Consider the following 16,764-nt stretch of genomic DNA (forward strand, 5'->3'; position numbering starts at 1 on the left):
TTCTAGGGTTCTTCCCACCCCACGCCAATTCCCCAAATAATGATCGTAGTTTACGAAATCTGGACAGAGGGATCCATACCGGAGAGTTATGCAAAATATACAAAACCTGTGGCATCACCACCATCTTAAGTAGGTTTACTCTACCCACCACCGACAAATGTAGCTTATTCCAAGCTGTAATTTTGACGCGTAGTTTGTTTATTAAAGGCTCAAGATTAAGTTCCTCAAATCTAGTTAAGGGAAGAGAAACCTGAATCCCCAGATATTTAAATTGCGTCACCACCCTTAATTTCGTACTCTGCTCCACCTCCCTTGTACAATCTACTTCCCTATCCACCTGCATAACACTTGATTTATCCCAGTTGATAATCAATCCAGAAATTTGCCCAAATCCTTCAATTACCACCATAACATCTTTAACGGATTCAGAAAGACCCTTTCTGAAAATTGCCGCCAAAGCATCGAAAAAAAATATTTAGAATTGAGAGTCCTCAGTGGTTGATACCTTTTAATGGCTAACACGGTACCAAGATATATTTCTTTCCTGCGCCAAAGCATCATCATTCCATTTAGTCAACACAGACCATTTTCTAAATTTCTGACAATACAATTCTGCCGCCTCTTGACCCTGAGACAGGGCCAACAAGGTCTTCTCCGCTTGATCCACAGAATTCGGTTCATCATATAATAATCCTAAAGCCTGAAAAAAGGAGTCTACATTAAGCAAAGCAGGATTCCCAGATTCCAGGGAAAATGCCCAATCCTGTGGATCACCACGCAGAAGGGAGATGACGATTTTAACCTGCTGAATGGAATCACCGGAGGATCGAGGTCTCAAAGCAAAAAACAGTTTACAATTGTTTTTAAAACTCAAAAATTTGGACCTGTCACCAAAAAACAAATCAGGAGTAGGAATCTTCGGCTCTAAAACAGGAGTCTGAACAATATAATCAGAAATGCCCTGTACACTAGCAGCAAGCTGGTCTACACGAGAAGCTAATTCCTGAACATCCATGCTAGCACAAGACTCCTCAGCCACCCATAGATAAAGAGGGAAGAAAAGACAAAACAGACTGCAGAAAAAAAAATGGCTCAACACCTTTCTTCCCTTCTTCTGAGATGCATTTAGCTCATTATTGGCCAGTTGTACTGTTATGATCCGGTGACCTTGGAGCCGCATGAAACTTTCTCTGGAGTAGGTGGAAACTGTACTGACCGCAGATCCTGAACTAACACCGCAACTAGAAGTAGCCGTGGGGTGTGCCTAACAAAACCCTAGACACCTCGACACAGCCGGAGGACTAAATACCCCTATAGATGTAAATAGGAATACTACCTTGCCTCAGAGCAGAACCCCAAAGGATAGGCAGCCCCCACAAATATTGACTGTGAGTAGGAGAAGAAAAGACACACGCAGGCAGAAAACAAGATTTAGCAAAAGAGGCCACTCTAGCTAAATAGGAAAGGATAGGACAGAATACTAAGCGGTCAGTATGAAAACCCTTCAAAAAATATCCACAGCAGATAATACAAAAAATTCCACAATCTAACTAAAGACGTGGAATGAATATCTGCAACCCCAGAGAATCCAACAAGACTGAGAAAGTACTGACACAATCTAAGCTGGACAAGAAAACACAAAAGAATAGCACTGAATCATGAAGCACACAGCATGTGTGCCACAGAAACAAAACCAGACACTTATCTTTGCTGATTTGGCAGAAAGGCAGGAGGAACCAGGCAGAGGTCCAACATCTACCAACAACAATTGACAACTGGCAAGGACTAAAGAATCCTGCACACCTAAATACCCCAGTCAGAACTGCAATCAGCAGAAACACCATACCAGGACTGAAACCCAGGGACAACTGCATTACCACCTACCACCACCGGAGGGAACCCAAAAGCAGAATTCACAACAGTAGCCCACTCCAACACCCTGTCCGACAAGAGAGAGATTATGAATCCCACCTTTGCCCGCTCTGTGGGAAAACGTGCAGCCAGGAGCTCGAGGTGTATACCACACTGGCTCACGAAACCCCTACAGGACTTACTGTCCCCAGAGTATCTCTCAGGCAATGGGAGGTGAGATAAGGTCGGAACAGAGGTGGCAGTGGGTAAAGCTGCTGCAGCCACGCTAGCAGCCTGAACAGCTATTGCGGTAACATCCACCGCCGAGGTTGCATGCTCAAGAGACGCCAACCGGCCCTCCAGCAGCTGGATGTACCCCTGCAATCGCTGTTCATCCACCATTACATAGCCAGATCCTGGCGCTAGTATACTGTTAGGGTTGGCGGAACGCACCGAATATATTTATTAGATGGGATTGGTGCGTTCGCAACCCGGGATCCACCGTGCAGGAAAGAACCTGCTGCTAAGTAATTGGCGGCACTATATGGCAGTATGAACCAGCTCTGTTAGCTTCACAGAGCGGTGAGAAAGCAAAGCTCTGTGCCCTGTTAGACTTTCACAGAGGCACAGGCTAACTACCCAAATGAGAGCAGTCAGTGGTCATGCATGCACACAAAACTCCTCGCCGGAGGTGCCAGCATTCTAAGGGCTTATTTCAGCCAGGTCCCTGAATACACACAAACACAATCTCCTCGCCGGAGGTGCCAGCATTCTAGGGGCTTATTTTAGCCGGGTCCCTGAACACATACAAACACATGACCACACTGGCGCAAAGCACATAACTTAGGAAGATACTAGCGCCTGGCCATGCGAGCCTTAAATAGCTGCAGCACGTACAGGACCTTCCTAGGAGGACCAATGAGAGGCTGCTACAGAGCCTGCGCACCTACAGGACCTTCCTAGAAGGACCAATAGATTTGGCTGCAGTACCAGCATGTGACCCTTGATCTCCACTGAGAGATCTTGCCCTGGGCATGCTCAGTGTGTGCAAAGCAGGACTTAGTCCCAGAAAAGCCTGCTCGCCGCAGATCAGTGCAGGGTACAATAGCAGAGCCTGGAGAGGCAGCTGTAACCCTTTGCACAGTATCAGTCTTAGGGTACTGTCACACTAAACGATTTACCAACGATCACGACCAGCGATACGACCTGGCCGTGATCGTTGGTAAGTGGTTGTGTGGTCGCTGGGGAGCTGTCACACAGTCAGCTCTCCAGCGACCAACGATGCCGAAGGCCCCGGGTAACCAGGGTAAACATTGGGTTACTAAGCGCAGGGCCGCGCTTAGTAACCAGATGTTTACCGTGGTTACCAGCGTAAAAGTAAAAAAAAACAAACAGTACATACTTGCATTCCGGTGTCTGTCCCCCGGCGCTGTGCTTCTCTCCACTGTGTCTGTGCCAGCCGGAAAGCACAGCGGTGACGTCACCGCTGTGCTCGCTTTCCGGCCGGCCGGCGCTCACAGTGCAGAGAAGCAGAACGCCGAGGGACAGACACCGGAATGTAAGTATGTACTGTTTGTTTTTTTTTAACTTTTACGCTGGTAACCACGGTAAACATCGGGTTACTAAGCGCGGCCCTGCGCTTAGTAACCCGATGTTTACCCTGGTTACAAGCGAACGCATCGCTGGATCGCTGTCACACACAACGATCCAGCGATGACAGCGGGAGATCCAGCGACGAAAGAAAGTTCCAAACGATCTGCTACGACGTACGATTCTCAGCAGGATCCCTGATCGCAGGGACACAGCGATATCGTATGGATATCGCTGGAACGTCACGGATCGTACCGTCGTAGCGATCAAAGTGCCAATGTGTGACAGTACCCTTAGTGAGACACTGGGGCCGACGTCTCCACTGAGCAGGCTCCACTGCGGCCGATACAGAATGGGAGACCGCAGCAGACACGGATCGAGATTCCCCCTGTGCAGCAGAGGAAACTCGACTCCTAACACCCACACAGTCTTCTACCACCTAAATCACTAGATAATAAGTCCTTACTTACAGTGCCAGTTTCTTGGTTCCCACACACAGTATAATGTTCTCACAGTACCTCCAGCCCCAATTTTTTTTTTTTTTTTTTGGGGGGGTGTTCATGTAATATATAGAAGCCTACAAGAAAAAGGTAAAAAAAAACACCCAACATAATATAAAGAGAAAATAAAACCCTGTACATGGAGACATTGTTATCAAATATCTTCCGTCTTGTTGTTCTTACAAACAAGCTTTTATAAAAGCCTCAAACTTCTGTGTGTGAATCAGGCATCAAATCTAACGTCATAGAAGATTACAGTGCGGGGAAGACAGGAAACATTCATATAGATGGCCGGTGGTGATGGAGTCAGTGACGGACTCTGGCCAAATATGTTTCGAGAGCCGTAGTAGAAGATGAAGATGTCGTCCTCATCGTGAAGTAGTTATTTCTCCTGTCACGTGTAATGAATATCTCCTGCAGTATTGCTAATGCCGATTCCAGTGTCGGTAAATGAGCCGAGAATTAGCGTTATGGAAGATGAGTCTATGAGAAACGTATTCAGCTGCCGACTCCAAGGAAGAAACTGCTTGGTGTCTGTAGCCTAAATATATAGGTTTTATTAGTAGATGTAAAGAAGAAAACTAAATACTGTAAAATAATAAATCTCATATGTTTCCCTTATTATCTCCAGTAATTGTATTATTGTACAGGATTTTTATGATGTTACATCGGCTCATCTTCTCATTCAGATCTCTACAATGTCGGATCCTCTCAGTGAAGATCTTCCAAATAAGAGAATTTTCCTGATTTACCCATCACAGATGGATATGGACAAAGACAAGATTGTGGAGAGGATATTACACCTCACCCTTGAGATCCTCTTCCGGCTTACTGGAGAGGTGAGAGATTCTGATGACGTCACATTACATCATGCTCATCTATGGGAATAACAGAAGGACAGAACTGGAGAGGTGAGGACTCTGGAAATGTCTGTAGTGAGATTTATAATGTGTTTCTCTATAACCAGGATTACACAGTAGTGAAGATGTTCTCTAGTGAGCGCTGTCAGGACCCTGTGTCTGAGGGATGCGGACGACCCCTGAGCCCAATCACACGACCTCCACCTCACATCCTGGTAAATGAGGACATCAATGACCAGAAGATCCTAGAACTCACCTACAAGATGATTGAGCTGCTGACTGGAGAGGTGACACTGCAGGGAATGCTGGGACATTATGTAATAACACTGAAGGGATCGGGGGATGACGGTATCATTGTATGTGTCAGGTTCCTATAAGGTGTCAGGATGTCGCAGACTATTTCTCCATGGAGGAGTGGGAGTACTTAGAAGGACACAAACATGTGTACAAAGACGTCATATTGGAGGTTACTCAGCCCATCACAAAACCAGGTAATAGGACTAAATACACACGGCCTCTAATTATCTGTATGTAAAGAATGAATTCAGTCCCTGTATGTGTTTCCTCCAGCTCTATCCAGTAAGATGACAACACCAGAGAGATGTCCCCGTCCTCTTCTTCCACAGAACTGTAAACCAGAATATCCCAGTGTTCGTCAGGATCATCAGGTAGATGGAGAGAAGTTGTCATGAGATCTCCCCTATGATGTGTAGATGGCTGTGAAGGTCTCGTGCTCAGTCTTGTTTTCTCCACCAGTATTATATGTTTTATACTTGTATAATGAGAACGGTGGAGATGGCAGGATTAGCGCTGATCATAGATGTGACTTCTCCATCTGTCTGATTTTTACAATATTTGTTTCAGGGTGAAGATCTGACCCATATTAATATTTCAGAGACATATGTGAGGGGTGATGAGTGGTGTAAAGAGGAGATTCCTACATATGACTACCCAGGTGAGTAGTGGGAGCACTAATACTTTCTCTACTGTTCTGTCAGGACTCGTAGTATCTCCAATATTCTACCATAAATGAATGCAACTCCTGTTTAGTGTTGAAGTTTTAATCTCATAGATACGTTGTTGTTTGGATGTCACATTTTCTTTATTCTATACCTTTGTTACAGGTTCTTTCTGTATGACAGTTTGATTGTGGTTAGTCTGCAACTTCCTTTTAGTCTTTAAAAAAAGGGTCTCCATTGCTTCTTCCAAATGCCTGAGAACTAAATTTAGGACACCTCAGCTCTGCACTCAAAGTTCTTTTTGAATGTCTAATATTTCTCCTTGAAACCAGGGCCGGACTGGGACTAAAATTCAGCCCTGGCATTTGAAGTTACACAGGCCCACTTGTCACATGGTGACTGTATAATATCTTTGTACACTTGTAGGCAGGGCCGCTTTTAGGCAAAGTGGGGCCCTAGGTAAAGTTTAAAATGGGGCCCCAAATGCTAACATATTGCACATCACACAAAAGCATTTCTGTTGTATTTACGTGAGAACCTGAGTTCAGGCCGCTAAATGAGTTTGATCAACAATACGGAAGTTGTTCAACGCTTGTTACCCGGCCTCTTTCCACCAACTGAGGAATAATGATAGGACAGAACGATCACTAATAGATCACTAACAGATCACCATACAGTATCATGTTATCAGCAGCACATCTACAGTTTACACCGGCGATGTGCTGCTGAGAACAATGATTTTTGTTCCAGCAAGAACAATCTGAATATGCAGCATTTTACTTGTTTAGTAAAATACACCCCATAGTCCTCCATATATTATAATGTGTCCCACAGTCCTCCATATAGTATAATACACTCCCTATAGTCCTCCATATTAAAATACACTGCTCAGTCCTCCACATAGTATAATACACTCCTCACAGTGCTCCATATAGTATAATGCACCGCCATAGTCATCCATGTACTACAATTCACTTCCCATAGTATAATGCACCCCATAGTTCTTCATATAGTATAACGTATTCCCCATAGTCCTCGATACAGTATAATGCAGCCCACATATAGTATAATGCAGCCACCCCACAGAGTATAATGTAACCCCCCATAGAATATAATACAGCCCACCTCCCCATAATATATAATGTAGCCCCCCATAGAATATAATGCAGCCCCCCATAGTATATAACACAGCCTCCCCATAGTATATAATATACCCCCACAATAGTATATAACACAGCCACATAGTACATAACATGGCCTCCCCCATAGAATATAATATACTCCCCATAGTATATAGCAAAGCCCGCATAGTATATAGCACAAATCGTATAGTATATAGCACAGCCTGCATAATATAGCACAGCGCGTGTAGTAGATAACTCAGCCCACACAGCAGTATACAGCACAGCCCACGCAGTAGTATACAGCACAGACCAGACAGTAGTATACAGCACAGCCCAGAGTACTATATACAGCACAGCCCACAGAGCACTATATACAGCACAGCCCACAGAGCACTATATACAGCACAGCCCACAGAGCACTATATACAGCACAGCCCACAGAGCACTATATACAGCACAGCCCACAGAGCACTATATACAGCACAGCACACAGAGCACTATATACAGCACAGCCCACAGAGCACTATATACAGCACAGCCCACAGAGCACTATATACAGCACAGCCCACAGAGCACTATATACAGCACAGCCCACAGAGCACTATATACAGCACAGCCCACAGAGCACTATATACAGCACAGCCCAGAGTACTATATACAGCACAGCCCAGAGAACTATATACAGCACAGCCCACAGAGTACTAAATACAGCACAGCCCACAGAGTACTATATATAGCACAGCCCACAGAGCACTATATACAGCACAGCCCACAGAGCACTATATACAGCACAGCCCACAGAGTACTATATACAGCATAGCCCACAGAGCACTATTTACAGCACATCCCAGAGTACTATATACAGCACAGCCCACAGAGCACTATATACAGCACAGCCCACAGAGCACTATATACAGCACAGCCCACAGAGCACTATTTACAGCACATCCCAGAGTACTATATACAGCACAGCCCACAGAGTACTATATACTGCACAGCCCACAGAGTACTATATACAGCACAGCCCACAGAGTACTATATACAGCACAGCCCACAGAGCCACTATATACAGCACAGCCCACAGAGCACTATATACAGCACAGCCCACAGAGTACTATATACAGCACAGCCCACAGAGCACTATATACAGCACAGCTACTATATACAGCACAGCCCACAGAGTACTATATACAGCACAGCCCACAGAGTACTAAATACAGCACAGCCCACTGAGCACTATATACAGCACAGCCCACATAGTACTATATACAGCACAGCCCACAGAGTACTAAATACAGCACAGCCCACAGAGCACTATATACAGCACAGCCCACAGAGCACTATATACAGCACAGCCCACAGAGCACTATATACAGCACAGCCCACAGAGCACTATATACAGCACAGCCCACAGAGCACTATATACAGCACAGCCCACAGAGCACTATATACAGCACAGCACACAGAGCACTATATACAGCACAGCCCACAGAGCACTATATACAGCACAGCCCACAGAGCACTATATACAGCACAGCCCACAGAGCACTATATACAGCACAGCCCCCAGAGCACTATATACAGCACAGCCCAGAGTACTATATACAGCACAGCCCAGAGTACCATATACAGCACAGCCCAGAGAACTATATACAGCAGAGCCCACAGAGCACTATATACAGCACATCCCAGAGTACCATATACAGCACAGCCCAGAGAACTATATACAGCACAGCCCACATTGCACTAAATACAGCACAGCCCACATTGCAATATATACAGCACAGCCCACAGAGCACTATATACAGCACAGCCCACAGAGTACTATATACAGCAGAGCCCACAGAGCACTATATACAGCACATCCCAGAGTACCATATACAGCACAGCCCAGAGAACTATATACAGCACAGCCCACATTGCACTAAATACAGCACAGCCCACATTGCAATATATACAGCACAGCCCACATTGCAATATATACAGCACAGCCCACAGAGTACTATATATAGCACAGCCCACAGAGTACTATATACAGCACAGCCCACAGAGCAATATATACAGCACAGCCCACAGAGCACTATATACAGCACAGCCCACAGAGCAATATATACAGCACAGCCCACAGAGCACTATATACAGCACAGCCCACAGAGTACTATATACAGCACAGCCCACATTGCACTAAATACAGCACAGCCCACATTGCACTAAATACAGCACAGCCCACAGAGCAATATATACAGCACAGCCCACAGAGCAATATATACAGCACAGCCCACAGAGCAATATATACAGCACAGCCCACAGAGCACTATATACAGCACAGCCCACAGAGCACTATATACAGCACAGCCCACAGAGTAATATATATAGCACAGCCCACAGAGTACTATATATAGCACAGCCCAGACAGTAGTATACAGCACAGAGCACAGCCCGCATCTCTTCTCTTCCTCCACCCCCCCCCCCCCCCCGAGAATGGCCCCACACAGTCCAGTAAAAAAAAAAAAAACTCTCCTCACCTCTCCTCGTGCCCCGCGTTGCTTCCTGGTTCCTGCTCCTGTCTCAGGCTCGGCTGCAGTCTGCCCGGGACACAGCAGGTGCGCGATGATATGACGTCATCGCGCACCCGCAGTGTCAGAGGCAGAGCGGGGAATGATGGGAGAGGGAGCGTCTGTAGACGCTCTCTCCTCCATCATTGCGTTCAACTGTACCGGCGTCTATACGCCGGTATAGTTGAATGCGGCGGCGAGGGGGGGAGTCGGCGGGGGAGGGGGGAGGCGGATCGAGCGGCCCACTACTGGCACCGGCCCTTCTGGCATTTGCCAGAAGTGCCCGATTGCCAGTCCGGCCCTGCTTGAAACTCATCTGATAGAAAATATTAAAATATTGGCCCCTACAATAATTTAATTGCCGAGAGCCACCAAGCCACATACTAAAATAGTCAATTTTGCTCATCATCCTTTAACCCTTCTACATGGCTCTGGACCTAAACAGAGACCCTTGGGGTATGTTTCCACGTTCAGGAAACGCTGCGTGTTTGACGCTACGAAGAGCCGCAGCGTCAAACACGCAGCTTCCAGATGTTACAGCATAGTGGAGGGGATTTCATGAAATCCCATCTCCACTATGCATTAAAAGACGCATGCGGCAGACCCGCGGAAACGGACATGCAGCGCGTCTTTTAAGAACGTAGCATGTCCTTACAGTGCTGAAACAACGCAAGGACAACGCAGGTGACCTGCCAGTGACCTCAGGTACAGATTTGGTCAGGATTTTACCTGCATAAAATCCTGACAAAATCCTGATGCAATTCTGAACGTGGACACATACCCTCAGGCTTGGGCCATGGTGTTACTTGCTGTTCTGTGGCGTGAAATGGGAAGAATAGGTAGCTGGGTCACAACCAGCAGGGCAGAGAAAATACAAAATCAGAATACACAAGAATAGTCAGTAAACGGGCCATCTTCACAACAGGAAATGATATACAAGCCGGGAGCTGAACACAGAGGACTAAACCAGAGGAGAACAAGGTTGTATCTGGCAGCTTCTGGCAATATGGTTTAAGCTTTAGTAGGGTGTGATGCATTTCAATTGGCTGAAGCAGGGAGCAGATTACTGTAGCTGGATAGCACACGCATCCACACTGCCAGACTTGATGGTATTACACATCCCAAGCACCCTAATCTTAGTGGTTGGACAGAGCCTGCACCACCTAGAGCTTCTAGTTCCAACGTCTGCTCACCAGCGCTGCCTGTAGAATGAATAAGGCCACGCTTGGTGACAGAAGCAGACTATGGAGGAGCAGATCCCAGAGGAGATGGGATATACCATTTTCACAAGCCTTAATATAACAAAATGGCAGAAAACCAGAGCAGTAAAAATCCCTATAAAGGGGGGAGCACGGCCGATCGCGGCCGGGTGTCAGCTGCCTATCGCAGCTGACATCCGGCACTATGTGCCAGGAGCGGTCACGGTCCGCCCCAGGCACATTAACCCCCGGCACAACGCGATCAAACATGATCGCGGTGTGCCGGCGGTACAAGGAGGCATCGCGCAGGGAGGGGGCTCCCTGCGGGCTTCCCTGAGACCCCCGGAGCAACGCGATGTGATCGCGTTGCTGCGACTGTCTCTTACCTCCTCCTCGCTGCAGGTGCCCGGATCCAAGATGGCCGCGGCATCCGGGTCCTGCAGGGAGGGAGGTGGCTTACCAAGTGCCTGCTCAGAGCAGGCGCTTGGTAAGCCTGCAGTGCTGTAAGTCAGATCGGTGATCTGACAGAGTGCTGTGCAAACTGTCAGATCACCGATCTGTGATGTCCCCCCCTGGGACAAAGTAAAAAAGTAAAAAAAAAAATTCCACATGTGTGAAAAAAAAATAAAAAAAAATTCCTAAATAAAGAAAAATAAAATATATTATTCCCATAAATACACTGTTCCAAATTATTATGCAAATTACATTTTTATCAGATTTTCCTAAATGGTCGGTGCAAATGACAGTCAGTCTAATAAAAGTCATCACCCGTTAGATTATACACCGAATTTTATTGAAGAAATCTCCCAATGATAACAGTATAATCTCCAAAATGAATAAAAACTCAAAATGCACTGTTCCAAATTATTATGCACAGTAGAATTTTTATACATTTGATATGTTTTAAAGAACTGAAAATGCTCATTTGTGGAATTTGCAGCATTAGGAGGTCACATTCACTGAACAAAAAAGCTATTTAACTCTAAAACATCCTAACAGGCCAAGTTACATGTTAACATAGGACCCTTCTTTGATGTCACCTTCACAATTCTTGCATCCATTGAACTTGTGAGTTTTTGGAGAGTTTCTGCTTGTATTTCTTTGCATGAAGTCAGAATAGCCTCCCAGAGCTGCTGTTTGGATGTGAACTGCCTCCCACCCTCATAGATCTTTTGCTTGATGATACTCCTAAGGTTCTCTATAGGGTTGAGGTCAGGGGAAGATGGTGGCCACACCATGAGTTTATCTCCTTTTATGCCCATAGCAGCCAATGACTCAGAGGTATTCTTTGCAGCATGAGATGGGGCATTGTCAGCATGAAGATGATTTTGCTCCTGAAGGCATGTTTCTGCTTTTTAGACCATAGAAGAAAGTTGTCAGTCAGAAACTCTATATACTTTGCAGAGGTCATTTTCACACCTTCAGGAACCTTAAAGGGCCTTACCAGCTGTTTCCCATGATTCTGGCCCAAAACATGACTCCTCCACCTCCTCGCTGACGTTGCAGCCTTGTTGGGACATGGTGGCCATCCACCAACCATCCACTACTCCATCCATCTGGACCATCCAGGGCTACTCAACACTTATCAGAAAACAAGACTGTTTGGAAATTAGTCTTCATGTATGTGTGGGCCCAATACAACCATTTCTGCTTGTGAACACTGTTTAAGGGTGGCCGAATAGTAGGTTTATGCACCACAGCAAGCCTTTGAAGGAGCCTACACCTTGAGGTTCGAGGGACTCCAGAGGCACCAGCAGCTTCAAATATCTGTTTGCTGCTTTGTAATGGCTTTTTAGCAGCTGCTCTCTTAATCCGATGAACTTGCCTGGCAGAAATCTTTCTCATTATGCCTTTATCAGCGCAAACACATTTGTGCTCAGATACAGCCACAAATCTCTTAACAGTACGATGATCACGCTTATGTTTTTGGAAACTTTCTAATGTTTTCATCCCTTCACCAAGGCATTGCACTATTTGATGCTTTTCAGCAGCAGAGAGATCCTTTTTCTTTCCCATGTTACTTGAAAACTGTGACCTGCTTAATAATGTGGAACATCATTTTTAAAGGGCACCTGTCACCTTGTTTTTTCAGTATGAGATAAAAATACTGTTAAATAGGGCCTGAGCTGTGCATTACAACAGTGTATTTTGTGGACCCCGATTCCCCACCTATGCTGCCAAAATACGTTACCAAAGTAGCCTTTTTCTCCTGTCAATCAGGCTGGTCTGGTCAAAAGGGCGTGGTGTCTTCCCCCAGATCTTGCTTAGTTTTCCGTTGGTGGCGTAGTGGTTTGCGTATGCCCAAGGTCCCGAATGCACTGCACAGGGGAGTTAAAAGAGCGCGATGTGCACTATTTCATTGGTGCTCGGTGGGGGCGGCCATCTTCCTTTGGCCGCGCGTGCGCAGAAGCGGCGCTCTGCTGGCCGCGGCTTCAGGAAAATGGCCGCGGGATGCCGCGCGAGCTAAGATGGAGATCGCGGCGGCCATTTTCCTGAAGCAGAGTTCGCATCTCTGCTTCAGGAAAATGGCCGCCGCGATCTCCATCTGCGCACGCGCGGCATCCCGCGGCCATTTTCCTGAAGCCGCGGCCAGCAGAGCGCCGCTTCTGCACACGCGCGGCCAAAGGAAGATGGCCGCCCCCACCGAGCACCAATGAAATAGTGCACATCGCGCTCTTTTAACTCCCTTGTGCAGTGCATTCGGGACCTTGGGCATGCGCAAACCACTACGCCACCAACGGAAAACTAAGCAAGATCTGGGGGAAGACATCACGCCCTTTTGACCAGACCAGCCTGATTGACAGGCGAAAATGGCTACTTTGGTAACGTATTTTGGCAGCATAGGTGGGGAATCGGGGTCCACAAAATACACTGTTGTAATGCACAGCTCAGGCCCTATTTAACAGTATTTTTATCTCATACTGAAAAAACTAGGTGACAGGTGCCCTTTAAGTAGTTTTCCTTTAATTAGAATTACCTGGAAAACCAATTATCACATGTGTTTAAGATTGATTTCAGTGATCCATTGAGCCCTGAGACACAATATATATAAATACCATCCACAAGTTTTTGAAAAACAAAACAATTAAATCTTTATGACACTTAAATCCAATTTGCATAATAATTTGGAACACAGTGTACATTTCTTTATCTAAATAAAATAAAAATCAAACAATAAAAGTACACATATTTAGTATCGCCGCGTCCGTAACGACCCCACCTATAAAACTATATCACTAGTTAACCCCTTCAGTGAACACCGTAAAAAAAAAAAAAAAAAAAAAACGAGGCAAAAAAACGCTTTATTCTCATACCGCCAAACAAAAAGTGGAATAACACGCGATCAAAAAGACGGATAAAAATAAACATGGTACCGCTGAAAACGTCATCATGTCCCGCAAAAAACGAGCCGCCATTCAGCATCATCAGCGAAAAAATAAAAAAGTTATAGTCCTCAGAATAAAGCGATGCAAAAATAATTATTTTTTCTATAAAATAGTTTTTATCGTATAAAAGCGCCAAAACAGAAAAAAATGATATAAATGAGGTATTGCTGTAATCGTACTGACCCAAAGAATAAAACTGCTTTTGAAATTTTACCAAACGCGGAACGGTATAAACGCCTCCCCCAAAAGAAATTCATGAATAGCTGGTTTTTGGTCATTCTGCCTCACAAAAATCGGAATAAAAAGCGATCAAAAAATCTCCCGTGCCCGAACATGTTACCAATAAAAACGACAACTCCTCCTGCAAAAAACAAGACCTCACATGACTCTGTGGACTCAAATATAGATAAATTATAGCTCTCAAAATGTGGTAACGCCAAAAATATTTTTTGCAATAAAAGCGTCTTTCAGTGTGTGACGGCTGCCAGTCATAAAAATCCGCTAAAAAACCCGCTATAGAAGTAAATCAAACCCCCCTTCATCACCCCCTTAGTTAGGGAAAAATTAAAAAATTAAAAAAATGTATTTATTTCCATTTTCCCATTAGGGTTAGTGCTAGGGCTAGGTTTAGGGCTAGGGTTAGGGCTAGGGTTAGGGCTAGGGTTAGGGTTAAGGCTACAGTTAGGGTTGGGGCTAAAGTTAGGGTTTGGATTACATTTACTGTTGGGAATAGGGTTGGGATTAGGGTTAGGGGTGTGTTAGGGTTTCAGTTATAATTGGGAGGTTTCAACTGTTTAGGCACATCAGGGGCTCTCCAAACGCGACATGGCGTCCGATCTCAATTCCAGCCAATTTTGCGTTGAAAAAGTAAAACAGTGCTCCTTCCCTTCCGAGCTCTCCCGTGCGCCCAAACAGGGGTTTACCCCAACATATGGGGTATCAGTGTACTCAGGACAAATTGGACAACAACTTTTGGGGTCCAAGTTCTCCTGTTACCCTTGGGAAAATACAAAACTGGGGGCTAAAAAATAATTTTAGTGGAAAAAAATATATTTTTTATTTTCACGGCTCTGCATTATAAACTGTAGTGAAACACTTGGGGGTTCAAAGTTCTCACAACACAACTAGATAAGTTCCTTGGGGGGTCTAGTTTCCAATATTGGGTCACTTGTGGGGAGTTTCTACTGTTTAGGTACATTAGGGGCTCTGCAAACGCAATGTGACGCCTGCAGACCAATCCATCTAAGTCTGCATTCCAAATGATGCTCCTTCCCTTCCGAGCAATGCCATGCGCTCAAACGGTGGTTCCCCCCCCACATATCGGGTATCAGCTGTTGTGAATTTGGTTTCTGGGCTCCCCCGGTGGTCACTGGTGGTACTGAACTTGTGTGCTTCATCTCCTCTGTTCACCTGTTTCCATCAGGATGTGGGAGTTTTCTATTTAGCCTTGCTCCTCAGTCATTTCTATGCCGGCCAACAATGTTACCAGAAGCCTTTCTGTTGCATGTTCCTGCTCCTAGACTACTATCAGCTAAGTTGGACTTGTAGTCCTAAGTTTGTTTTGCATTTTTGTTCCAGTTCTCTGTGATTGAATATTTCTGAGGCTGGAAGCTCTTGTGAGCTGAAATTGCCACTCTGGTGTCATGAGTTGATATTAGAGTCTTAAAGTAATTTCAGGATGGTGTTTTGAAAGGGTTTTCAGCTGACCGTGAAGTTCCCTTTTCTGTCTTCCTACTATCTAGTAAGCGGACCTCAATTTGCTAAACCTATCTTCATACTTCGTATGTCAATTTCCTCTGAAATCACCGACAATATATGTGGGGGCTACTGTCTGCCTTTTGGGGAAAATTTCTCTAGAGGTAAGCCAGGTCTGTATTTTCCTCTGCTAGGGTCAGTCAGTCCTCCAGCTGGCGCTGGGCGTCTAGGGATAAAAACGTAGGCACGCTACCCGGCCACTGTTAGTTGTGCGGTAGGTTTAGCTCACGGTCAGCTCGAGTTCCCATCTTCCAAGAGCTAGTCCTTTTGTATTCTTTACTACGTTCTCTTGCCATTGAGAACCATGACAGTTTGGCCGGCCAAGGGTTAAAATAATTGGCAGAAGAAAGGAGAGAAAAGAAGTCTGCAGAGAATTTTTTTTTTTTTTTTCTGAGTTTGCTCATTAGTTGATTCACTAGCATCTCTGCTTACTGCAGCCTTCGTCTCTCTCTCCTTCTAATCCTTGAATGGTTCTGATTTCACCTGATTAAAATGGATCCTCAGAGTTTAGCTACAGGTTTGAATAATCTCGCTATGAAGATTCAAAGTTTACAGGATTTTGTTATTCATGCTCCTATATCTGAACCTAGAATTCCTTTACCTGAATTTTTCTCCGGGGATAGATCTCACTTCCAGAATTTCAAACATAATTGTAAATTATTTTTGTCCCTGAGATCTCACTCCGCTGGAGATCCTGCACAGCAGGTCAGGATTGTAATTTCCTTGCTCCGGGGCGACCCTCAGGATTGGGCATTTGCTTTGGCACCAGGGGATCCTGCGTTGCTCAATGTGGATGCGTTTTTCCTGGCTTTGGGGTTGCTTTATGAGGAACCTCATTTAAAGATTCAGGCTGAAAAAGCCTTGATGGCCCTGTCTCAAGGGCAAGATGAGGCTGAAATATACTGCCAAAAATTTCGTAAGTGGTCTGTGCTTACTCAGTGGAATGAGTGCGCCCTGGCGGCGAATTTCAGAGAGGGTCTCTTTG

At 45.4% G+C, this 16,764-nt stretch overlaps 2 protein-coding genes across 3 annotated transcripts in view; one reads left to right on the forward strand and one right to left on the reverse strand.

Moving 5' to 3' along the window:
* LOC143766330 (uncharacterized) overlaps positions 1-16,764 on the reverse strand; it is a 1,024,462-nt gene that overhangs the window by 528,549 nt on the left and 479,149 nt on the right. The window lies entirely within an intron of this gene.
* The window catches only part of LOC143766333 (uncharacterized), a 167,686-nt gene that overhangs the window by 25,462 nt on the left and 125,460 nt on the right, over positions 1-16,764 (forward strand). For both annotated transcript variants that reach the window (XM_077253925.1, XM_077253928.1), the window contains exons 2-6: positions 4,631-4,780; positions 4,909-5,088; positions 5,169-5,292; positions 5,372-5,469; positions 5,666-5,756. In XM_077253925.1, coding sequence (XP_077110040.1) covers positions 4,640-4,780; positions 4,909-5,088; positions 5,169-5,292; positions 5,372-5,469; positions 5,666-5,756 — 634 coding nt within the window. In that variant the 5' untranslated portion in view covers positions 4,631-4,639. The remainder of the gene's footprint in view (positions 1-4,630; positions 4,781-4,908; positions 5,089-5,168; positions 5,293-5,371; positions 5,470-5,665; positions 5,757-16,764) is intronic.

Source organism: Ranitomeya variabilis, chromosome 4, assembly GCF_051348905.1.
Source record: "Ranitomeya variabilis isolate aRanVar5 chromosome 4, aRanVar5.hap1, whole genome shotgun sequence".
Classification (NCBI taxonomy): domain Eukaryota; kingdom Metazoa; phylum Chordata; class Amphibia; order Anura; family Dendrobatidae; genus Ranitomeya; species Ranitomeya variabilis.